Source organism: Phodopus roborovskii, unplaced genomic scaffold (genome assembly GCF_943737965.1).
Source record: "Phodopus roborovskii unplaced genomic scaffold, PHOROB, whole genome shotgun sequence".
NCBI classification, from domain to species: domain Eukaryota; kingdom Metazoa; phylum Chordata; class Mammalia; order Rodentia; family Cricetidae; genus Phodopus; species Phodopus roborovskii.
The window spans coordinates 29465-56973 of NW_026125472.1; the positions used below are offsets into that span (position 1 = coordinate 29465).

Sequence of the window (27509 nt, forward strand, 5' to 3'; positions counted from 1 at the left end):
AACCAATTCTCTCAAGATGAGGCTCCATACAGAGGCTGTCAACTAGAGAGAATTATGTTCCCAGTATCTAGTTGACTAAAGATTTATTTAACCATCTTACTTTGAATCATACCTATAATTATTTTCATATACGTTGAACATTTGATTTTATTCTACAAACCTTTAACACACCTTGATTGGAAGCATAAGTTTCTTAAAAGAGAAATACAGGTGATGACATTTTGTGGAAGAGTTTCCCAGAGAAAACACTCTCATGGGGACAGTGACATTGATGAGCAGGCAGCTGTTTTGAGTTTGTAGATATCTGCTGCAAAAAAAGCTGTGCCGAATGTGTGTGAAGTGTGTGTGTGTGTGTGTGTGTGTGTGTGTGTGTGTGTGTAGGTGTGTGTTGAATAACAGATGATAAACAAGAAGCATGGGAGAAGTGTGAGGTAGTAAATGGGTGAAAGAATGAGTGAATGATGTAGAAGTGTGTGTGTGTGTGTGAGAGAGAGAGAGAGAGAGAGAGAGAGAGAGAGCTGTGTTAAAGACTTTTGACTACAAAGAGGAGCCGTGCCTAGGAAACTTGTCAAGTTCTGTGTAGTGAGAGAGCTATATAAAGATATTTATAGCTATGTCTGTGTGGATATTTGTAACTGTGTGGAGGCCAGGGAAGTTGAAACTCTATGAAAGAGAGATGTAGATTAGAAATTTATGTGAAAGAAAGATGTGTAGCCATATGAAAATAGATGCAAATGTGTGTAGAGCTATATGGCATGTATATATGTAAAGAAAGATATAAATAATATAGCTGGATGGAGACAGATTCTCAGAAAGCATTTTTAAACATGAAGTAAAGAGAGAATTACCAACAGATTGCATATATTTCCTTATTTAACCCTCAGATAGAAAAGTCTACCCTTCATACTATTCATGTATTTTTTTTTTTTTTTGCATACCCTAAGTGCTGGAGGCTGGGACTCAAATAGCAATAATATACTACTACTCCATTAATTACTTCCTGGAAATCCACAATGAGTGACTGAGTTTTAATTCATTAACTTGGGTTAAGCATAAACATTTATGATTTCTATCAATAGAATGCAGTTTATCCATGGCAAGTCAATATATTTCAATCACTTCTGCTATGATCCCATAGGTGCCAGTATAAACAAGATGAAGCCCAAACACACATTACATATTACTTAAGAATGACAAGTTGCTTCTGAGGTAATTTGTATGTGAATTTTGAAGGAGATTAATGATTAGATGCAAATCTTTGTTCCTATGATACAATTATGTGAAATTTTGGTTCCTCGTGCAGAAAAATAAGAACTTGAATAAATTGAGGTATGATTCATAATAAAAAAAAGCTTAATGTGGGGAAGCCATAGAAATGATAGCTGTGATGTTCATTAACCACCATCCACTATTATATACAATAGCATTCCAGCCCTGTAAGATGAAGGAGATGGCATAAAAACCTAGAAAGGTGGACACCAGGACCACAAATGATCTGGGTGGCTCTGGACTCAGGGGGATGTAATAGTTGAAACATAAGTACCATGGATGTGTTGAACTCATTGCTTGTGCCTGTACAAAATGATCAACATGGCTCCACCCATCCAGGCAATGATTATAGAAAGCAAAATTTCAGGGAATACACAGAAAGCCACATACAATGAGCTTCTGACTTTGTTATAACCTACAGTGGAGCAATATTTCAAATTTCTTTTAACTGTCATGCTTTTGCTGCTTTCTTTGGTATACATATACACGGGGAAAATCATATTTATTCTCATGCACAGAACCCAGCATAGGAAATGGAGAGTCCAACATACTTTGCAGCTTTAACTTTCAGATCCTTCCAACAGGAGGCACTGGAACTGATGGTGATGGTCCTTGACATTTCCTGGATGCTCTCTACTTCCTGTTGATTATAAGAACTGATCCAACTTCCCATTGATTCACTGTTCTTGGTGCCATGTTAGGCTTACGTTTCTTTGAATTTCCACCATGAAGAACATTCAATCTGGACTTTAAAACCCAAATAACATCTCCATTCCATATGCAGTTTCTATTAATGGTGTCTCAATAAAGAAAAATAATAATAATAATAATTGATATGTAAGTTGGTATCAGAGAGTGGAGTGGTGCCATGACGAATCTGTGTGACTTTGGGAGGGATGTGGAATAATTTGGAAATTTGCATTGTTAAAACAACTTAATGCTACCAGAAGATTATAAAGAGACATTCTAATTGAATCCCAGGAAACTTTACTTACCAGAGTAATGGTGGAACCTGGCTGGAGGTTTCAGAATGAATCAACACCTTTAATAGTAATCGTGGTCCAACAAAACAAAACACCTTTGTGATTTTTTCAAAGAATACTTTGTTTTTCTGACTAAATCCTGATAACTTAAATTAAGCAGAATTTAGAAGTGATGAAACTATCTCTTTGGCCAAGAATATCTAGGGCAACATAACAGTGACTCTGTGGAATGGTTATTACTAATAACTCCTATAAATTCTACACTGAAAAAGAGCTATTGGACAGAAAGATTAATTGGAAAAATACACAGAAAGCTTAATGATATAGCCAAAGTGTGACAGAGAATGAAAGAGATGTTGTAATTGATGGGAAGATTAGTGCCACTAAGAGAAACCCAGCATGGGACTGACTCAGGCCCCACTGAATATGAGTCTCAGCCAGAAGGACTGAGCAGTCTAAGGGACCTCAGACAGTGGAGCCAGGATGTATCCCTGGTGCACAAAAGGACCTTGCAAACACATCCCCCATGGAGGATAACTGCCTTAACCTAGAGACAGGAGAGAAGCCCTAGTCCCTACTTCAAATGACCTGTCAGATCTACATGACCCCAACTGGATGGCATTCCCCTACATATGGAATTGGGGTGGGGGTATGGGAGGAGGATGGTTAGGGTGCATGTGAGAGGGCAGAGAGGGTAAAAGTGAGGGAAGGAGGGAGGGAGGGAGAGGGAACTGGGATCGACATGTAAAATAATAAATTAAATAAAAACAAAATGAAAATGTTATAAAAAATCAATAAGATTGATCAAAAAAGAAAATAAAAGAAATTGCAAGAAGCTTACAGATCACCAAATAGAGTGGACCACAAAAGAAAGGACCTAAGAAATGAGCTGAAGTAGCTATCCTAATATCTAACAAATTAGACTTTAAACTAAAACCAATCAAAAGAATGAAGAAGGTCATTTCATATTCATCACAGGAGAAATCCATCAAGATGAAATCTCAATTCTGAACATCTATGCCCCAAATACAAAGGCACCCACATTCATAAGAAAAATTACTAAAATTCAAATTGCCTATAAAACCTCACATACTAATAGTGGAAGCTTTCAACACCCCACTCTCAACACTAGACAGGTCCACCAGACAGATACTTAACAAAGAAACAAAAGAACTAACAAAATTAATGACCCAATTGGGTTTAATAGATATTTATAGAATATTCCATCCAAACACAAAAGAGTATACCTTCTTCTCAGCCCCTCATAGAACTTTCCTAAAATTAACCACACACTAGGCAAGATAGAAAACCTCAATAGGTACAAAAAAAATTAGAATAAGCCCCTGTGTCTTATCAGATCACCATGCTTTGAAGTTAGAATTCAAAAACAACACAAATTGCAGAAGCCCTAAAAACTCATGGAAACTGAACAATGCCCAATTGCACCATTCCTGGGCCACAGACGAAACAAAGAAAGAAAATAAATACTTCCTAAAATTCAATGAGAATGAAGTCACAATATACCCAAATTTATGAGACACTTAGAAAGCAGTACTAAGAGGAAAGTGTCACTAAGTGTCCACATGAAGAAACTGGAGAATAGTCACATTAAAGAATTAACAGCACAGCTGAAAGCTCTAGAAAAAAAAAGAAGAAGAAGAAGCAAACTCACCCTGGAGGGAGGGAGACACCAGTAAATAATCAATTTGAAGGCTGAAATCAATAAAGTAGAAACTAGGAAAACAATACAAAGATTCAATGTAACAAAGAGTTTATTCTTGGAGAAAATCAACAAGATAAATAAACCTTTATCCAAATTAAGCAAAAGGCAAAGAGAGAACATGTAAATTAGCAAAGCCAGAAATGAAAAGGGGGGACATAACAATGGGCAATGAAGAAATCCAGAGAGAATCTTCAGGTCATACTTTGAAAACCTGTACTCCACAAAATTTGAAAATTTAGTGGAAATGGACAATTTTATGAATAGATACCACTTAACAAAATTAAATCACGAACAGATAAGCCATTTAAACAGACCCATAACCCATAATGAAATAGAAGACCCATGACATATGGTACCTGTGTGAGGTCAGAGTGAGAGTAAAGCTTGGGGAATCAGAGAATTGGAGGTTTGAGATGGTGTGCAATGTCTGAACCTTTATTTAGAAGTGGTAAATAAGAATAGACAATGACAGAAACTGCGAAAGCACTTATCATGTTTTCACAGTGTTCAACATGTCACATGTTTGAGTGAGGAATATACTCAAGAACTGCAAAGATGGCAAATGAATAGAGTCTCTGCAACAATGGTGATGATATCCTGCCCCATAATTGGGTTTTTCAAGTGAGTGAAGGTGAACTGAAAACAAATCTAGAAACACAGAGATACATCAAATGAGTCATTTCAGCATCAGGTGTTAAAGAAAGTTTGAATGAAGCTAAATAAGGTTAATGTTATTAAGAGATCTTTATGGTAAGCAAATGCTTGTCTTTAGCTTGTCTTTCACTAACCTAAGCTGCTGAGGAATATGGCTCTTGCATTGACAGCTGACAAACTGTGTTATTCCACACAGTCTTGAGGTACTTTCATCCAAAGGATCCTCTGTGTATAGAAAGAACTAAAATTATGTATCCTGCATGCTTCAAAGAATTCCACAGGCACATTGAGAAATGTCCCACCAGATTGAAATGATAGTGAAACTATGACCACTAGTAAATCCACAGGATTCTCCTTCAAGAGGACTTGTGGCATCTCAAATCCCCAGCCTGGAGCTTGTGAGAAATACCACTTTCAGACATGACTTAAACTGATCCTGCCTGCAACTGTGCTTGCTAACTGTGCCTCAGCTTCTTTGAACCTTGACATGGGTGTCACTGGCATGGTCCATGAAGCAGGAGAGCACCCCTTAGTGACCTACCAAGAAGCTTCTGATCCAAACAAAGACACATCATCTTACACAAAGCCTGTGTGAAGTAAGTAGAAAATGTACATCATATGGATTAAGAGACCAGGACAATACAGAAATGACTATAATGAGAAGGGGTTCAGGTTTTAGGGATTAAGGAACATGGGCAGTTATTATTTTCAAAAGGACATGACATACCTCAAAGTTAAATGTTCTGGTTATTATCACAGATTGGTTTCTCATGGATAGCAACCTAAAGTTTTAATCTTCTTGCAAAAAAAAGTAAGTTTAAACCAACTCTTCGCAATGACACATTCTATTTCATACAGTCACTACACTGTATTAAAATTTTTAATACTATTTTGTTTTGTAGATACCCTAAGTTGAAAATTCTTCACAGAAAATAACTCTCTTGAATACTTTGTTTCAGCAGGGGGCAGGGGGACAATGATCAAATAAATAAGTTCTAGTAAGCATCAATGCTTGAAAAACACGTAAACACATTGTGGGATATATATATATATATATATATATATATATATATATATATATATATAGTAAAAATAACCGACTTCCTTCTTTGTGAAAAAAAATTGTGTTTAGGACTTTTGCTAATCCCATGGATAGATAAATATTTGATGATTTCTTCTTTGACTTGCATAGGAAAATATCACATTTGTTTGTGATTTTTCTATTCAGCAGAAAATCACCAGAGGTAACTGACATTTCCTATTTGACTGAAATAAGGCATCAGTACTGTGCAATGGTGTATGCTACCTGAACTCATATGAAGGACCTGGCTAGAAATCAAGTGACTCCAATATATGATCACCCAATAGAACTCATAGTCACTAATGAATTCTGCCACTTATCTCATTCTAATCCTACAATGTCTCTGGTCTGAGGTGTCACTGAATGCCGTATCTTTCCCTTTAAGACACTGTAGAAAATCAACCTCTAGAAGGCACTGGTGGGGTAACAATGAATTTGAAAACCTCAGAGATCAATTCCCTAAAATGTATTTTGACTGGTCTGGTGTCTTGAAGAAAATGATTCTCATTTTTGCTATTTATTCTCTTCAGTGATTCACTTGTATAAATATTTATACTCATGGAATCTCCAGAAACCATTGAGAATTGTTGAATACTATGATGTTTTGGGCAGTAATATAGAGTAGTTGTGAGAGGTCAAAATGAGAGGGTGGTAAGAGGGAAAAGTAGGCTTGGGGTGATGCGCAAAGCCTGAACCATTAAGATGAAGTGTAAAAGGAGAAAGAAAACACAAAATAGACAAGTTCAGAATCATATTATACATGGGTTAAATGTAGCTGGCTTAAATGCAATGCCAGGTTCAACATGAAAAAGGCATCGGGAGAACAAGAAAGTGAATTTTTGGGGTACAGATATTAGGAAGACAGTAAATTGGCAGAGAATAGAACCAAAAAGTGATAATTCCCTCATGCTCATGGGTCAGTAGATGAAAATGTAAAGTCCTTTTAAAGCATGGCATAAAGTCTATGGTGTAGTGAAGATACCCATAATCTAGAGTAAGACCTGAGGAAGTCATCTCTTCCTTGGATTTAGATCAAAAGTTGAACACTAATAAATACTTACAATATTGAGACATCTTTAATCTGTGAATGTTTTAGCATTTCTTAAACCAAGAAGATGAAATATTTTGAAATTTTTTTACACTTTCTCCTGTTTTAAACTTTCTTTTTATTGTCCCGGCATTCAAGAACCTGGAGCTGCTAGCCATGGTGGCAATAGTAGTGCCAGTACCAGCAAAGATTGAAGAGTCTTTGATGAATAAACACAGAATGGAGGAAGAAAACAAACAGCCAGTTCTGTGACCCAAGATTATTGGAGAAGTATGAATAGATGAAAGTGATTAAGAATCCACTTTTTCTTGCAAGGAACTGCTCCTCTTCTGATTTGTTCTCTCTCTTTAATTTCCACAGACTCCCTACATAATACCACCAACTTAGAACAAAGTATAAATTCCATGACTAAGATTGGGGTTAATTCATCTCCAAACTGTATCAGAAAAGAAAGGATAACTTATTTAAAACTGAGAGAAATGGAAACAGATGTTAAGTGTTAACAGAACACTAAAAGGAACAGAGGGCATAGTGAGCACAGGTGGGTAAAGGAACCAGTGTAGAAAGAGGAGAGAAGAGGAAAGCAGTGCAACTAGGGAGATTGAGCCAGGGTAGGAATAGAAGACAGGAGAGGGAGAGGGGGAGAAGAGGGGGAGAGAGAGAGAGAGAGAGAGAGAGAGAGAGAGAGAGAGAGAGAGAGGACATAAAGAGGGAGCCAATATTGGTTTGAAGAGAAAACTGAACCTAGAGAAATGTACCTACAAGACTGCTGCCAACTAACAATTTGAGCAACCGCGGAAAGGCTACGCCCTTCCGGGATAGTGAGATCAACAACTAACTTATCCACCATCATGGAGCCCTCATCTAGTAGCTGATGGAAACAGAAGCAAACACCCATAACTAAACACTGAGTCGAACTAGAATCCAGATGTAGAGGAAGAGGACAAGACCAGGTTGCAGAAACACATAGAGACAGCTGACCGGAACAAGGAGGAGCTAACGGGCCCCCAGACTGAGAGCTGGGAATCCAGCATGGGACTGACTCAGAACCCCCTGAACAGCTAGAAGGACTGAGCAGTCTAAGGGGCCTCAGGCAATGGAACCAGGATGTATTCCTGGTGCACAAAAGGACCTTGTGGGCACATCCCCTATGGAGGGATACTGCCTTAACCTAGAGACAGGAGAGAAGTCCTAGTCCCTACTTCAAATAACTTGACAGATGGCATTGCCCTACATGTGGAATTGGGAGGGGAGGGTGGTCAGGGTGCATGTGAGGGGGGGAAGAGAGAGTAAGAGGGAGGGAGGGTGGAGGGAGGGAGAGGGAGAGGGAAAAAAGAGTACACCGGCTAATTGAAAGAGACATTCATTTTGTAAAAGGACTTGAAAATGCCTGAAATTTCAGCATAATGACTTTTTAGGTTGTTGTTCATTTGAAACACATAGCGCATAGGACTGTTAAAGGCTGTACTCTATTTGAGGACAGTTGCAGAGCATGGAGAAGGGAGACACAGCTGATGGTTTCAAACATTTGAAGAAGTACTGAAGTTAAGGAGGGTCCAAATTGAACATCTTGAGATTAAAAAAAAAATTAATGCACCTCAAAGTATGAATGTTATGTGGGTACAGCACACACTGGTGCATTTGGATTTAAGGGAAGAATAGTGGGTTGAATTGAACACTTCTCTCATCCTGGAACCTGACTCCATTGTACAACACAGTAACCAAGGATCCAAATGTGGGGCTGAACCAAATGGGACTATATCCTTGCTGCTGATCTAGCACAGATACTCTGGGGATTGAGTATTGCTGCTCCCTACAATCTATGCTTTCATCTTGCCATGGCTGTCCTTTGCATAGTTCAGAAGGCAGAAGAGATTTTCCTCTGTAACCCACCAAGAATATTTAATCAACAAAAGAAACAGCAGAGGAAAACTACAGCAATGAAGTAGATATGATTCATCCACATTTGAAGGGCAAATAGAGGAAAGTATCATTACTTTTCCAAACATTTAGTAATCATGCCTTCACTAAATCTCTTTTTATTTTGCCTTGAGGGTTAGGTAATCACACCTTAGACCACATCTCTTGTTATTTAGATAAGACATCACTAACTAAAACCAACCATCCTACAGTAGCCATGACTTAGAATTTTAGGTCTCATGATGTTAACCTTGGAAGAAAAAGGATAGTTTTGAACTCTTTAACCTAACCTGAAGGATGTAAAATTAGTGTAGTGAGCTCAAAATATAATACTAAAATTTTGAATCTAGTCCTGGATATAAAGACTACATTGCTAATAATATATATTCACATTTTGGTATGAGAGAATTGTTATGGAAAATGAAGGCCAGACTTGAGTAGAGTGAACAAGGTAAACATTTAAATATGTTGTCTGTGTTACCAGAGAGTTGAAGTTGTATGCTGTACTTCCTCTTAATCCAGAGGACTATGTTTCATAACCCTAGTTCAGGTTCCAAGCTATAGATACTCCAGGAACTAATATATGTGACACAATGTTTACAGTGTATACATACACACCTACTAGGAGAATATAAAATAACAACTGGAATCAAAATACAAAAATGAAAAAGACAGGAAAAAGCTATATAGGCTTCCCTTATATCTTGAATTTTTTAACTTATTATTTTACATGTCGATCCCAGTTCCCTCTCCCTCCTTCCCTCCCTCTTTTCCTCTCTCCCTCCCTCCTTCACTTTTACCCTCTCTGCCCTCTCACATGCACCCTAACCATCCTCCCCTCCCCATACCCCCACCCCAATTCCATATGTAGGGGAATGCCATCCAGTTGGGGTCATGTAGATCTGACAGGTCATTTGAAGTAGAGACTGGGGCTTCTCTCCTGTCTCTAGGTTAAGGCAGTTATCCTCCATGGGGGATGTGTTTCCAAGGTCCTTTTGTGCACCATGGATACATCCTGGCTCAGCCAGAAGGACTGAGCAGTCTAAGGGACCTCAAACAGTGGAGCCAGGATGTATCCATGGTGCACGAATTTTTAATTTAGTAGAATTCTTCACAAATACATGTCACCATTCATGGTATAGATTTGATGTGATCTGGCTATGGTACACTCTATTTTCTCTATGACCATGACTCAAGATTTGTATATAGTAGAGAGATTGCCTCCAGAGTAATACACAGAAAATAGATTCTATCCCTGTCATGCATCATGGGGCCAAGCTTGCTCTTGTCATGTGGTCAGGTTTTCAAATGCAAGTCTTGGAAGGATATTTTTTCTGATCCCGTTAGGTTAAAATATGACACTTAGTGACTATTGATGAGAGTGAAAGAAATGGGAAGCACTGACATAAATTATTATGTGGAATATAGTGAGCATCAGGGTATCAAAAAAGACCAGGAGAGATGTCAGGCATTATAGTCAATGGGGTTCAGTCAGCAACAGCGGCACACATAAAACTCATAGGGAACTGAAAATGCCTAAATGTTCAAATCCTTGCATACCAGGTTTGTGAGCCAGAGAACACACTGAATGTGTTGACATATTTTAATTGGGGATTAATATAAGTCAAGAAGTTGCCATATAAAATGTTAGTTGATGGAATATTCAGACATGACTGAAGATCAAGAGGACTGGGTATGAATTCCTTTGAGCAGAATAAACAATAATATAAGCCACATAACAGAAAGGAAAAATTTTCATACACTACAATGTCAGCTTGGAAATCGGGGATTATGGTGGATTTGAATTAAAAAAGGTAACAGTTATAGGACAATGAGAGACATAGTGGACAGAACTCTTGTATCCTGGAGTCTCATTTCCTTGAACATGGCAAAGTTAGAGAAATATAACTCCTGTGAAGTCAGCTGGAATAACAATATCAGGGATTTCAGAATTTCCTCTTCTCTGACACAAATACTCTGTGAACTGCAGATGACTATAAAAACATTTCTCTAGGTTCGAGAGTTGTGTAGCATTGTCTGGTTGTGGGACTACTAGCAGAGATCAAGATCTATCCTTGGAAATTGAGCTGGCTCTTGGGATCCTATTATCCAAGATGGGTTGCATCACCCACCCTTGATGCACGGGAAGGAGCTTGGTCCTGACTCGGCTTGATGTGCAGTGTTTGATTGATGCCCATGTGTGGCCTGCCCCTTTATGAACAGAGAAATACAAGGACAGGATGAAGGGATAGAGGGGAAGGCACTGTAACAGGAGCAGAAATGGAAGGAGGGAACATGAGATCAGGATGTAAAATAAAGGCAAAAAATTAATGAAACAACAACAGCAGAATATTTCCCCCATACACATGTTTGTTGAAGAGAGTAAATTTCTGATCTTCATAATTGAAATTATTCAAGAAAATGTGGCATGCTTTGTTTATTGCCATGGGAATCCTTACCCCATCTGAATGGAGATGGAATAAGAGTGGATGTGGTTATAAGGGCAGAGAGTCAAGAAAAATTGGTAGGAGAGAAGAGAGTGGAAACTTTTGTTGGTTTATAAAATAATTTTTTAAATGAAAAGTATGATCTTGGCAGCTTACTATGTATGCTGTATATTGTGACCTCCCTTCTCTCTTTTGAAATTGAAAGACTATTCAACCTATTGCCTCTGGAGTATTTCTTCAGTATTCTCTGAACAAATATACCTGTTAAAAACAGAGCTTCTACAGAATAGTTAACATAGCAAAGTATTTTGGTCATTTTCTACATCTCATCAAAATTCTTTCAGGTCCAACCCTCCCCACCTACAGACCAAATTTCAAGTTAATTTGTTTGTAAGCATATCACATATATTTTGTGTTCACCAAGTATTATTGAATATAGGACCTATCACTGAATGTGATAAACTTACAAAACTACAACACTCTTTAAGGAAACTTACCCACTCAATCTCCTAACAGTTACAAACGCCAATTGTACTTCACATAGTGATTGGACGTAGTGTCTAGGTCCTCCCTGGCCATACTGCTGGTATATTTTCAAACTTGAAAGTGTCTTTTGTATATTGCCACAAAATAACTGTGAGTTCAAATATATGACTGCAAAGTACTTGAGTCATAAAATATGGAAACTAGCAAACACTGACTTAGAAAACTCATCTGTAATGGTAACATTTCTGAATGCTACAAGGTGTTATGCATTATATTGGACAAATTCAGTAATCATTACTACCTAGCAATGAATGATAACAGCTATAGAAAAAGACTGGCCTGTCAAGCTAGGCTTACATACACAACAGTGATAGAAATATGGGAGAAGTAATCAACCATATTAAGATGGGATATATGCAATCCAGTATTACAATAGTTAATGTGGTTTGAACCTGTGGCTTGCCTGACGAGAAACTATGATGAAGAATGTACTACCATTATTCTGGGAAATAATTTTACTATTAAAATAATACATTACATAATTTATTAGACATAATTTGAATGACATGGGCATCTAAACTGTAAGACATACAACATTACAATTGCACAATTTATATAACTTTGATAAGATCATTTCATTTTCATATTCCTTATCAAGAAAAAGTACAACCTGAAAACAATGAAATCATTACTCATCACAAAGGGGCATAAAGCAGGAAAACACATAGAAATGATGGCTGTTATATTCATTAGCAACAGATTGGAATTATGAGAAAGAGCCATGTAGCCTTGTGAAATGGAGGAGATTGTATTAAAAGCTAAAAGGTGAAAACCAAGGCCAGGATGTTTTGTGTGGCTCTGGATTCGGGGGAAAATCTGGTGGAGGCATGAGTGCTGAGGATGTATTGAACTCTCTTTTTGTGTCCATAAAGTATGACAATCATGAAGATGCTGGAACATAAAATGAGTATAGAAAATAAGACTTCAGGAAACACCCAAAATGTTGTGTACAGTAAATTTACTATTTTATCTTGACTGAGAGAGGCACAAAATTCAAAATGTCTCTTGTTTGTCTTATTTTGACTATTACTTTTGGTAGATGTATACATGGCAAAAAATATATTTACTATCATGTACAGGATCCAAAGGAAGGAAATGGAGATGTGAACATATTTTGACAATTTGATTTTAAGGCTTTTACAACAGGAGACATTAGGGATGATGCTGATGGCCTGGAAGACACTCAGTAAGCAGGTGGTAGTGATGGACATGCTCCTGCCAAGTCTATGTGCATATAAAAAAAGTTTGCACACAACATCATTAAAGAACCATTTCCACTCAAAAGCTCTCATTATCAGCCACAATCCTCTAGAGAGAATGATTAAGGAATTTGCTATGAACACATGTGTGAGAATTAAGTCAACAGCCTTTAATGTGTGTTCATTGTAGTAAATGAGTAGATAGTGGAAAAGAAAGGATACATTTCCCAGAATTCCAAGTGTAATCTGAAGTGAGATCACTATTCCTATAGCCAAGTTTCTGGAGTCCATTCTGTCAGGCAGCACTTTTTTTTCTTTAAAATTATACTAACAATTATGTCTCTGAGTCAAATTATACATTGAAAACGTTTATCCTTTTATGCATGTGGAGAACAATCACTTGAGCTCAGTTTGCAAAGTCAGAGTATGTAAATTAACAAGACTGTCTCAAAACAAGTGCTTTGCCACAAGTAATACCTCTCAGTGAATTTGTTGAAGTTTATGATTCTCCATATTCATGGAATTAATTTCTGGTACATCTCTGTATTTCTTAAAGTCTTCAGCATTTAAATTAACACTGTATTTCAATGAAGCAGCAATCACCAATTTAATGCAAGTGTAAAGAATGTTCGTGTCCATGTTCCAGAGTGAACTGTTCTTTGTACAATACATTGATGGAAAGGAGACAACAATTTGCAGCTTTAATATGAAAGAGCTCCATGATATTTTCATCCAAATTTTAAACTAAAAAAAAAATGTACATTTTTACCTCAACAAAGTGAACCTTTTTTATGTTCTTTTATAAGAAAATGTTTATAAAATCTTATACTGAGGTTCAAATGATAAGCTCGATAAAGTTAAATTAAGAAATACAGCACATCAAATTTCACACACACACACACACACACACACACGCAATTTACTTTGATGTATTGTTGGGAGTCAGAAAAAACGTGTGTTCTGTTTGGCAATCTCATATGAAATTTACAACCACAACAATGAGGAAAACCAGGGGAAAGATGTCCTATTCTAAACAGATCCATTGCCAAATGTCAAAATGCAGAAATATAAATGAAAACTAGCATGAATCACAAGACCTGGTAAGAATAAATTAGGCATGTGACACACTGTCAATAGTGTTCCTATTGTCTCAAATGTTTAACTGGAGTATACATGTGTCTACTTGTTTCCAATTTCACTACTATGGAAATGTCTTCAAAGACAAATTTTAAAATATATGTATAGGAAATAGTTTCTAAGCAAGGGCCTCCCCGATGCAATTTTTAAGAATATACTCTCAATTAGACATGGTGGCATGTGCATCTCATTCTTTCACCCAGAAAATAAACAGTTAATCCAGGATTGCCAGAATTACATAATGAGACAAATGAATCAAATGAGACAATGAATCAAAATAGACAAACAAAAAGGAATATACTGCCTCTGCTGATATTGACAGTTCTATCCTCTTAGCAGTATAAATGAATAGGAAGTGCATTAAATCATACCAAATGCATAAAAATATCAGTGTTCATATGATATATATTCCTTGAGGCAATCACAATGCACATTAACAGTATTCCAGCCTCTTACAGGTTAGTACAGATATAAACTCATGTCCCCAAAGCCCTGTTTTACCAAGAATCCAACAGGATTGTATAACTGATGTAATGAATTATGAGTATAACCAATACACTTTTTTCCAGCGTTATATACATTCCATAAATCATAGATGTGCAAATATGTTTTCACTCTGTAATCTAGTCTGGCCTGAGACTTCCTGCAACTTCTTTCTTGGTTGATTTATTCTGGCATCTGTTTCTTAATGTATGTGTTGCATACTAAGTAGATTTTTACTTCTGAATTCCAGTGCTCTTGGCATTGTGTGTTTTTAAGTCTTTCTTTCTTTCTTTTTTACTAAAAATCTAATCACCTTTCACAACAAAAGAAAGTGGACTTGTTGCTTTGTTGTAAGGGTTGTTTACATATGATTGATATGAAGTGTGTTCTCTGCAAGATGAAAGTCTTAGAGCTATTGGTCCAGATAATGATCCAAGCCAACTGTGTTGCATTTTATGATACTTTAGTTGTAATTTAAGATAATGAAATCATACCAAGAATATTATCAGAGTACTTCAGAGAACAGTTTATAAAACAGTACACTGTGCAGCATGTTCAGTTCAGTCCACCTGGAGGCCTAAGGTGCTAGACAACTGGCTGAGGATACTGTTTTCATATGGCAGGCGAGTTAGGAAAAACAATGCAAATTAACAGAAAATTTTCCAAACTGATCTGCCAAGTACTTGAAAGAAAATTATTAGGAGTGGTACGCACCATACTTAAGAATAAAGTATAAAAACCTGAGTGCTCTTTCATTATACAGAACAAGTAGCAAGGGAAGAAGAGAGATGACACAGGAAACCATTGTCATACAGACAGGTGTGATGAACCCCTATTTTACAATCCCTGAGGGGTACCCTTCCAGTTTCCAGTGGCTGTCATTTGTCTTTAATGCCATGAAATTTTTCAGGTGTACACATTGTGATCACATTTATTATATCACCTGAAATCAATTTTTTTCAATGAGCAATACCTACTCAAAATTCAATTACATTGAGTCTTTCTGAAGCTAGATTGAAAACAGCTAATACAGGTGACAATCTATGAATCACTATCACAACCCTGTTCCTCTGCCACCTACTGTGATTTGTATGGAGTTTTGATCTGAAAATATAGTTCCCTCCACTTGCAAGACAAATCCTGAGGGGAAAAAAAAACACGTACATGATTCTCTAGAAGGAAAAGGTTATTCTGAGAAGTTTTGACCCTTGGAAAATGAGAATATGGCCTGGTTGCTTCCAAGGATAGTCACTGAAAGTTTTAATCAATTGTGGTACATCAGCTCCATTTTAAAACCTTACACTGCTAGTAAATTTTTTGTATTCTAGCCTACATTGATATCGTGTTCAAATGTGATTATTTCTACAGAAACTGCCTGTATCCAAGTTGTGTTTAATGAAAGTAAGAGAAACCCAATGCTTATTTTGCCAACAAACATGTTTATACGTTTGCTGATAGTAAAACTTAAGAATATGTCTGCAAAGAATTGAACACAATTCACCTATGAGTCTACTTCGAGACATAATCATATCTAAAATATGAAAGCTATTATATGAAACAATTTTTGCATAGAATTTAAGTTATTACTATGTTGCACAGAGAACCCAAGTGGTAAAGTGTTTGAAGTCTATGTAGGAGAACCTGTGTTCTTTCTCCATATCTCAGATAAAAACATACTTGCTGTAATACACGTGTAATCTAAACTCCAGACAAACAAAGATGGGAGAATATTTGGGGGTCACTGATTAGCCAGTCTAGGCTGCTAAGAGAGAAACAGGCAGTTAAAATACTCTGTTTCAAAAAGAAACAAAGTTATATTTTCTAAGGAAGTCTAACAAAACACTCAAGTGATAGTTCTCCTGAACTCATCCTGTACCATCATCTACACACACACACACACACACACATACACACACACACACACAAATATGTGTTCACACAGATACATGTGACACATGCACACACACACATACACACACACACACACATATATATATATACATTCACTCAGAATAAACATTAAATTCTCAACAATTTCAAAATAAGTCTTACATTGATAATCTCTATTTATCAAACTGGTAGTAATAAATCCAGTTTATGAATCATATTTAACTTTAAATATATGTAGATGGAACACAAGAATAAAAATTATGCATTTTATAACTTTAAACACACGAGAAAATGTGAGCTGGGGGAACCTTCCCTTGCTCAATTCTATGCTTTAAATTCCTAAAGTATGGGTTCCAGCAACTTCAGCTATCAAAATTAGACAATGAAATTCAAAGTTGACATACCATTCTAGTATAAATAACCAGAAGAAATGAGAGAAGACAGATGGCATCTGAGATGGGTGTTTTGCATGATACAATTACAATGTTACCTTGCTTTCAGCATCATGATCCTAGCTTCAAGAAGTAAAGCAACCTTATCTGTCATCAGCACTGAGTGTCAGGACCCACTCAGATCCTGTACCATTATAGATGAGTGCTGCCTAGAAATGTGTTTCACCCACAGGCAGTTCCAGATCGAAATTCCTCACTAGGATGACATGATTTTGATAATATTCATCATACACTTTAAGCTTTTATGCCAGCATCTATGTTTGTCATCTTGAGAATTTGTCATTTAGTTCATATATAATATGAAGAGTTGGGAGTAGTAAAAACATAATCACTGCCATCTTTCATCACCTTTGAAATCATATTCATTATCACTGAAGTGATTCATGAATAGTCTGGCAGGCATTTGGTTACTATTAACACAAATTCAGGGATTAACACAAATTCAGGTAAACCGATTCTGTTTATAGCCCAGAAAGCCTTCCTCTAACCTTGTGGAAATTTACACTGTACTATTTCAGTCTACAATATTTTTTCCAGACATGGGGGCTTACCAGATTTCCCTTCTGTCCTTACTCTGCCTTCCAAACTGGAAGTACACAATGATCACTTGACTCATTCCCTGTGAAAAACATCAATTCAGGGTGCAGCTCGAGAGAACAGACAGCACCATGGAAGTGGGAGGCAGCTCAATCCTAAGATAAAGGATCATAGTTCTATGACCTCACCTCCCTAAAGAACTACAAGCTGTAGTTGCAATGATTGCTCTCGTGTTAAGGGGAGCCAATGACTTTGCAGAGGCATTTTTTTTTTCTGTTAGTTTATAAACACCAATGAATGCACATTTCTCCAAAGAGAAAAGGTGTTTGGGGAGGCTGCAACTATTTCATGTTCCCTGAAGGCTGTACAGCAGGAACTCTTGAAGAAAAACCAAACTTTCATGTGTTTTGCATTTTTGGATTTGTTTCCTATTGTAATCTATCCGCTGTGGCTCCTACACACTCTCTGCATCTTTTGTACAGGGTTCACTTAGTCCTAAGGGGAGTGACCTGAGGAAGACATCCTGTTTTGAGATGGTGCTCTAAAGTCGCTCACCCTCTGAATTTTTTCTGCTATGTGACTGGATTTACTATCACCTGCTCCAATAGGAAGTTTCACTGAAGATGGCTAGGACAGGCACTGATCTCTGAATACAGCAAAATATTACTAGGAGTCATTTTATTGTTCTATTCCATTAGTAAAACAATATTATTGGTCATCTCCTAGGTCCATGGGTTTAGTTCTAGTCTCAGTTTCTGATATATGAATTCCACCTCATAAAGAAGGCCTTAAGTCAAATCAGATATTGACTAATTACTCCCACAAGCTTTTTGCTGTTATTGCACTAGGATAATTTGAAGGAAACACTATTGTATATGGAAGGTTTTGTAGGAAGCCTTGTGCTTACCTTTCTATATTGATAGCATGTAGAACACCATCCTATACCAAGAACATTAACTACCTGTTCAGCTGGCTGGGGCACTGACCAGCCTGAGCGAGGCGCTTCCCCATCCCCCCTCCCCGCATAGCTCAACTGGCTCCTGCCTGTGCTCTGGCTCCACCCCTCCCCAGGCTCTGTGTCAGCAGCTTGAGATGCAGCTCTCCGCCAATATGCCTAGAACTCAGGATTCCGAAGGCTTCCTGGACACTGGCTCTGGGCTGGGTCCAGGCAGCTCAGCTCGCACTCACTGCAGAGATGAGCTGAGGAGAGGGGAGAGATAATGGGATGCCTGCAGCCATGGGAGGTGGAGGAAGCAATGGCAAGCCCTAGTCAACTCTGCATTTGCCTCCGGACTGTCAAGCACATTGCAGTGTGGCTGAAGGATGAAGGCTTCTTTGAATATGTGAACGTTTAATGCAATGAGCACATGTTCAATGATCACACAGTTGTTCTAACCATGCTAAATGTCTTTATCACACAGTATACACCAAGAAGCTGGAATTTCTTGCAATTCTCTCCTGTGTTCTCAACCTCTTTGGAATTTTCTTCATTCTGGCTGCCCATGAAGATTATTCCGTTGATGTGTTTATTGCCTATTATATCACAACAAAACTCTTTGTACTACCATATTCTGGCCAATACCAGAGAGTATCATCAGAGTGGGAGAGCGATAATTTGGTTTCCTATGTTTTCTTTCTTTGAATGCAATGTTAATGGCACAGTATCTAATGAATATTGTTGGCCATTTTCTAAACCAAGAATAATGAAAAGACAAATTGGATGAAGACTATATCTCTGTAATGATGTTGAGGGCTATTGATGGGAATTGTATGTTGATTCCTATTGTTTGGATGTAGTGATATGAGTGTTGTTTTTCTCCATTTATTGATTTAATTGTCTAGAAATATGTATTCCTTCTGTTTGCTTGAGTAGGAATGGTTAGCCTATTCGGGATATTTTTTTTTCTCCTTATGAATTGATAGGGATGCATTTGTGATTAGATATCACAGATTGTCTTTTGTGCTTATTTATGGTGATTGAATATTTTGTTGGCTATAATACTATAAGTTGGAATCTTTGGCCTCTGAGTTTGTAGAAAATTTTTACTTGCCCTTGCTACTTTTGAAATCTTTATTGAGAAGTCAGGAGTTAGTCTAATAGTTCTATCTTTACATGTTACACAGACTCTTAAGAAATCCAAGTAACGAAACAGCCAGCCAATAAAGAGAAAAGCAGAAGGCAGTACCTGAACTTATCCAAAAGCAAAACAAATGTTGATCAACCTGTGTGAAACTTTTGATTGGTTCTTTAATACAGCTCCAGATAATATCTGAGGGCTTAGATCACTTTACATCTTCGATTTTTGAATATAACACAAACTTCTATGTTACGTCTACTTGCTATGTGTCTCTTTTTGCTACTCATTGTATGTGTGTCTTTTTGCACAGTATCTCAACAATCTGACATTTTGAACATCCTGTGATCTATACTGCAATACAACCTCCACTGTGACAGCTATGACTAATGGGTTCTCATGCTATCTTGGGGACACTGTGACACACACTGCCGTGTCCCCAGTGGTTCTCTAAAATTCTATAGGAAGACTCAGTGACCCACTTGTTCTTGCATTTAACATGCCTCCAAAAACAGTACTACTTGTAAAACAAGACCAATTATGACACCCATCTTGGAATTTACCACCATCAACCACATTGCAGCATATCTGTTATTATAAAGGAACTATATTTAATAGCAAACAATATCTCAAACTTTCTTCTTTCACATCCTGGAATCTTAGCTTGGTTTGGTCTTTCCCATATTCCCACACAGGAGACCTTCATATGCTCTGGGTCCTCTTTAACTATTGTCCTTCAAAGTTCATGAGGATTTTAAGACCTCTCCAAACAATGTATCTTTGGAGACACTCATGAGAATTCCATAAGCAGCTTTGGTAATTACCAAACAAATAAAGCTTGTGAAAAGTTGTTTACAAAGGCATTAAGTTAACAAAAAATGGAAATATAATTTTTTCAAATGCCTTTGTCACAATTCTATATCATGTCATAATAATAGTGTCCACTTGTGTTTTTTTGTATGTTGTATTATGGGGACATACAATCATATCTATGCCCAACCTATAAGAGGCAGGATAAGTCTTGATCTGTGGTTTCTTTTCCTAAACACAATAATAATTTATGAACTGTTAATTTTTGTTTGTATTTGCTTGTTGTAAAACTTTTCATCTCAACATAAATCCAGCCACACTGAACCCCTTAAAAGATAAAGTAGGAGGTACCCTTGAAGAAATTGGTATAGGAGACTGCTTCCTGAACATAACTCCAGTAGCACAGACACTGAGATTGACAATTAATAAGTGGGACCTCCTCAAACATAGAAGCTTTTGTAAGGCAAGGGACACAGTTGACAAGACCAAATGGCAGCCCACAGACTGGGAAAAGACTGGCTTATCATGATAGTCTCATTTACACAACAGTGATAGAAATATGGCAGAAGTAATCAACCACATTAAGATATGATATATGGAATCTAATACTACAATAGATAATGTGGCTGTGAACATGTGGCTTGCCAGACCAGAAACTATAATTCTATGAAATTACTATTACTTTTATTCTATGAAATAATCTTACCATTAAAATAATACATTACTTAATGCATTAGATTGATATTTTGAATGACATAGGTATCCAAATTCTAAGATACATAAAATTTACATAATTTTGATAGAATTATTTCATTTTTAAATTCCTTATCCAGAAAAAGTACAACCTGTAACCAGTGAAATCATGACTCATCACAAAGGGGCATAAAGTAGGAAACCCCAGAGAAATGATGGCTGTCATATTCATTAGCCACGAAGGAGAATTATGAGAAACAGCCATGTAGCCTTGTACAATGGAGGAGATTGTATAAAAAGCTAGAAAGGTGCAAACCAAGACAAGAATGTTCTGGGTGGCTCTGGATTCAGGGGAAAATCTGGTGGAGACATGAGTGCTGAGGATGTATTGAACTCTCTTTTTGTGTCCGTAGAGTATGACAATCATGGTGACGCTGGAGCATACAATGAGTATAGAAAATAAGACTTCAGGAAACACCCAAAATGCTATGTACATTGAATCTACTATTTTGTCACGACTAAGAGCAGGACAAAATTCAAAATCTCTCATTTTCGTCTTATTTTCACTATTACTTTTGATAGATGTATACATGGGGGAAAACCATATTTACTATCATGTACAGGATCCAGAGGAAGGAAATGGACAGGTGAACATATTTTGGTAATTTGATTTTAAGATCTTTAAAATAGGAGACATTGGGACTGATGGTTATGGCCTGAAACATACTCAACAGGCAGATGGAGGTGATGGACATGCTCCTGCCAAGTCTGTGAACATAGAAAATAAGTTTGCATTCAACATCACTGAAGAACCATTTCCACTCAAAAGCTCTCATTATCTGTGGCACTCCTCTAGAGAGAATGATTAAGGAATTTGCTGTGAACACATGTGTAAGAATTAAGTCTACAATCTTTAATTTGTGTTCACTGTAGTAAATGAGTAGATAGTGGAAAAGAAAAGATGCATTTCCCAGAATTCCAAGTGTACTCTGAAGTGAGATCATTATTCCTATAGCCAAGTTTCTGAAGTCCATTCTGTCAGGCAGCAGTGTTTAATTTAAAATTATAGAAACAAGTATGTCTCTGAGACACATTGAAAGTTTCTATCCTTTTGTGCATGTGGAGAACAATCACTTGAGTTCAGTTTGCAAAGTCAGAGTATGTAAATTAAAAAGACTGTCTCAGAGAAGTGTTTTGCCATCAGTAATACCTCTCAGTGAAATTCTTGAAGTTTATAACTGTCCGTATTTATGGAGTGAATTTCTAGTGCATCTCTCCTTTTCTTAAAGACTTCAGCACTTAAAAGATATCATACTTCAATGAAGAAACAATCACCATTTGAATGCAAGTGGAAAAAATATTCACATGCACATTCCAGAATGAACCGTTCTTTATACAATACATTGCTGGAAAAGAGACAAAAATGTGCAGATTCAATGTGAAAGAGCTCTATGCTATTTTCATCCAAAATTTAAACTCAAATGTAAATTTTAACTCAATGAAGTCAATGTTTCTATTATCTTATATGAGAAAATGCTTATAAAATAGCATAAAACAATCTTATAATGAGGTTCAAATGATGAGCTAGATAAGGTTAAAGTCAGAGGCATAGCACATAAAATTTCACACCCACATGCATGCACGCACTCGCACACATGCACGCGCACACACACATACACACACACAATTTTTATGTTTTACTATTAGCAATTATATAATTGTGTGCAATGAATTGAACAGAATTGCCTTTATGATGCTTGTTCAAGATACATCATCATCTCTGAAATAAGAAAGCTATCATATGAAATAATTTTATACATAGAATTTAAATTATTACCATATTACACAGAGAACACAGGTGGTAAATCGTTTGCAGTCTACGTAGAAGATACTGTTCTACTTGAAATCTAAGTTACAAGGAAGCAGATGAGAGACTTGGGGGTCACTGATTACCCAGGCAAAGCTACTAAGAGAGAATCAGACAGTTAAGATACCCATTTCAAAAAGAACAAAGTTATTTTTTTCTAAGGAATTCTAACAGCATACTCAAGTGATAGTTCTCCTGAACTCAAGGTTCACCTGCGCACACACACACAGACACATGCACATATATACACACACAGTAAAGAACATTAAATTCTCACCATTTTCAAACTGATAATCTCTAACTTGTCAAACTGGTGGTAATAAATCCAAATAATAAATTCCATTTAACTTAAAAATATATTTACATAGAACACACGGACATAAAATATGCATTTTGTAACTTTCAATGAACCTTTGAACTGTAGAGACATTGCTGTGGTGAATTCTATGCTTTATCTGTCCAAAAGTTTCAGCTATCAAAATTAGAAACTGGAACTCAAGATTGGCATACCATTCAAGTATCACTAAGCCAGAAGAAATAACAGAAGCTGGATTAAATGGATCTGGAGATGAATGTTGTTCAAGATTCACAATTACAATGTCACCTTCCCTTCAGTACCGCCTCCCCATGTTCAAACAGCAAAGCAGCCTCAGCAGTTACCAGCACTGAGTGTCATGACCCACTTAGCTCCTGCACTATCGTAGATGGAGTGCTGCTAGAAATGTGTTAAACACAGAGGCTGATACAGATCGCATATCTTCACCAGGATAAAATGATTGTGATAATATTCATCATATACTTTAAACTTTTATGACAGCATCTATGTTTGTCATTTTGAGAATTATCAGCTGGCTCATATATAACATGAAGATTTGAAAATGGGAAAAACATAATCATTGCCAGCCTTCATCACCTTTGAAGTTATATTCAATATCCCTGGAATGTTCATCAATAGTCAGGCAAGGATTTTGTTACAATACTTTTATACATCAGAGATTAGTTTAAATTCAGTGAAGCCATTCGCCTCAGTAATTTAAAAGAAATCCTTTTTTTAATTTTATAGAATTCACAATGCTCTCTTTCTACCTAGAATACATTTCTAGACATTAGTGCTTACCAGATTTCTTATCTGTGGTTGCTTTACCTTCCAGACTGAAGTACACAATGAACACTTGACACATTCCCTCTGCAAACTATCAGTTCAGGGCACAGCTCCAGACATAAGAGCTAGCACCACGGAAGTAGGAGGCAGCTGAACCCTAAGATAAAGGATCATAACTCTATGACCTCACTCCCGTATGAATGACAAACTTCTAACCTGTAGTTTCAATGGTTGTCCTGGCTTTGGGAGCCAAGGGATTTGCTGAAACATTTCTTTTCCCATTTGCTAAGTGACACCAATGAATGTTCACTTTCCAAAGGGAAACGTTTGGGGAGGCTGTAACTTTTTCATGATCCCTGCAGGCTGTGTGGGAGGAACTGTTCAAGGAATATCAAGCTATCATGTGTCTTTTCTAATTAGACTTGTTTTCTCTGGGTTTTGTTACACAAAGTGACACTAATTATTAATTTTCAGTTCCCACTCATGACCCATTTCCAACATGCAGCAGGACAGAATCAGTCAAGAATCTGGGGGTATCTAATGGAGTATCAGTAAGACAAAAACATGATGTCATAATTTGCACTAAAACTCACTGCAATATTGGTAGAACTTGGTGCAAATTAATAACTGGAAATGATGGTAGGGAATATTGTAGGAAAAATCACAAATATCACACAGTATTGAGTGATGGGAGATGTCATTCTGTATAAATGTTTCTCATACTGGTTAATGAATAAAGCACTGTTGACCAATAGGAAAGGAAGATAGGAGGGACTAGGAGACAAGGAGGAAAGAAGAAGGAGGAAGGAGGAGTAAGATGGAAGATGGAGAGAGCAGAATGCAGGCGGGCTCTCCGGTAAGATAAGACCACGTGGAGATTAATAAAAATAGGTTAATACTTAAGACAGAGCTAGTCAATAAGAAACACGTAACTGGCCAACAACATATATCAAATACAGAGTCTCTGTGCGTTATTTGGGGCTGGCGCAGCGGCAGGACAAGACCAGAAGTGGGAGGAAAAACCTACTCCTTACAATTCAAAGGAACTAATCAGATCCTTATGCTAGAAGAAATCATATGTGTCTACATATGTATATGTATATGTGTACGTATGTGTAAATATATATAAAATGTTGCTCACAAATGAAGGCACATATGCCCAAGAAATTGACAAAAAATAAGGTGCTATCATTTGAATCTACAGGTGATGAGTGGAAACCTGATGCATCAATTTTTTAATTCCCTTTAAAAAACATTTTAGAGGAATAGATGAGAGGAAAAAAAGGAGAGAAAAGAGATATCATAAAAGAGGGAGCCATTATAGGTTTGAAGAGAAAACTGACTCTAGAGAAATGTCCAGAGACCTACAAGACTGACCCCAACTAACCATTTGAGCAACAGTAGAAAGGCTATCATAAATGCCCTTCCCTGATAATGAGATCAACGACTAACTTATCAACCATCATGGAGTCCTCATCTGGTAGCTGACAGAAACAGAAGCAGACACCTACAGCTAAACTCTGAGCCGAACTGAACTCCAGATGCAGAGAGGGAGGACAAGACCAGGCTACAGAAACCCACAGAGACAGCTGACCTGAACAAGGAGGGAGCTAATTGGCCCAGACTAATATCTGGGAAACCAGCATTGGACTGATTAAGACCCCCTGAACATGGGTCTCAGTTAGAAAGCCTGAGCAATCTAAGGGTCCTCTGACAGTGGAACAAGGATGTATCCCTGGTGTACAAAAGGACTTTGAAAGCATATTTCCCCATGAAGGGATACTCCCTTAACCTAGAGGCAGGAGGGAGAGCCTAGTCCCTACTCCAAATGACTTGACAGATTTTGTTGATCCCTCCTGGAAGGAATCACCCTCCCCTGTGGAGTGGGATGGGAGGGTGGTCGGAGGGCATCGGAGGGAGAGAGGAAGGGCGAGGGAACTGGGATCAATATGTAAAATCAGAAAAAAAAATAATAAAAAAAAGAACTGATTTAAAACAAACAAAAAATTTTAGTTCCATTCAATATGTGCTAATTATGGTTTCCGAGTTCTGCAACCTCTTCCACCTCTTTCACATCTCCTGCCGCATCTGGATCCACACCCTTCCTGTTTCTAATTAGAAAAGAAACAGGCTTTATACAATAAAAATGATGATAATAATAATGTAATTATTATATTATTAATTAAAAAACAAAAGCAGTCACCTCAGGATAGGACAGAACAGAAAGATACGAACCCAATGAAGAGATATGGAGCTGAGATCTATTTGTTCCCATAAAAATACAAACTTACAAGCCATAACATAAACTCTAAAATCCTATCGAATAAAAAGACAAGAAAATATAAAACTAAAGGAAAAATTGAAAGAGCATAAAATTAAAAATGAAAGAAAGAACAGGACCTGAGAAGACATTATAAGAAAAGGATCTGACAGGGACTGGTGGTGCACACCTTTAATCCCACAACTTGGGAGGCAGAAGCAAGCATATCTCTGTGAGTTCAAGGACACACTAGTCAACAAAGCAAAATCTTGTTCCAGCACAGGCTCCAAAGCTACATAGACAAACTATTTCCCACAAAGAAGATATGATTGCAAAGCCATCATAGTATATTCATAACAGCAAGCAGTCATTAAAAAAATATCCTTTCAAATCAAGGTAGTGTTGTAAGATGGTTATAACTTTTGAAATAAACACATGGTTGTTCTTTCCCAGAACAGTCAGAACAGAAACAGTACAGAACCATTTGTAAAAAATGTTACAGATGGTGCATAGCCCAATCCTTGAGAAACAGATGTGTAATCATAATCAGGAATGAAGCCAGTTTTTCTTTATTACTAAATGCTTTTTGAGCCTAATATGGAGGCAGGCTTATACATCATTCCCTACTTTTCTTATATATGTTTTTCAAATATTTGATAGGGCTGTAAGATTAACTATCTGTAGAATTAAATAAAATTCATAAAGTTGCATGGCCTATTTATAAATTATTCCGGGTAGTTTAGCATCAAAAGAACAAAGGTAATACAGGTAGCTGTTTTATACCCTTTAGCAGAGAGTTTTCTTTAGACCTAATATTCAAACCCGTGGATGAGAACAAGGGATATACTATTTCTGTCTCTCTGAAATTATGGTTCCATTGTCTGGGCCCAGGAAGGCCAAAGATGGTGAGAGGATTAGGGTATAGATCATCTTTGAAGCAATTTGTAATCTTCAATTGATGGCTAGATTGTATTTAACAGACAGCTGGAGTTCTGCCAAGACAGATATAGACAAGGTACAGAAGTCAAAACTAAAGAAATTTAAAAACTTATACAAATAGAGTTTCCCATTTAGGAAAAGGCAATATTGGGGAACTGCCCAGACTTACATACATTGAAGTATGAAGTCTTTCTTTTAAAGTACCTATATGAATTTCTATGTATGAATCATGTTATAAGTTTCCTCTCTCTCTCTTATTATTTTTTCTTATTTTACATATCGATCTCAGTTACCTCTCCCTCCCTCCCCCACCTCTCTCCCATCTCATTCCGCCATAAAAATATTTCTTTCATTTTTTTCACAATTCTTCTGCATTTTATTTATATTTCAATTT

At 37.0% G+C, this 27509-nt stretch overlaps 1 protein-coding gene and 1 pseudogene across 1 annotated transcript; both read right to left on the reverse strand.

Moving 5' to 3' along the window:
- Positions 1 to 12241: 12241 nt before the first annotated feature.
- On the reverse strand, positions 12242 to 13235 carry LOC127215536 (vomeronasal type-1 receptor 4-like). Its single transcript, XM_051175945.1, is given in 2 exon segments — positions 12242 to 12432; positions 12435 to 13235. Coding segments are annotated over 2 exon segments (918 nt in total). The 5' UTR covers positions 13162 to 13235.
- A 7879-nt stretch (positions 13236 to 21114) lies between these two features.
- Positions 21115 to 21981, reverse strand: LOC127215537 (vomeronasal type-1 receptor 4-like; annotated as a pseudogene).
- Between the last annotated feature and the right edge of the window lie 5528 nt (positions 21982 to 27509).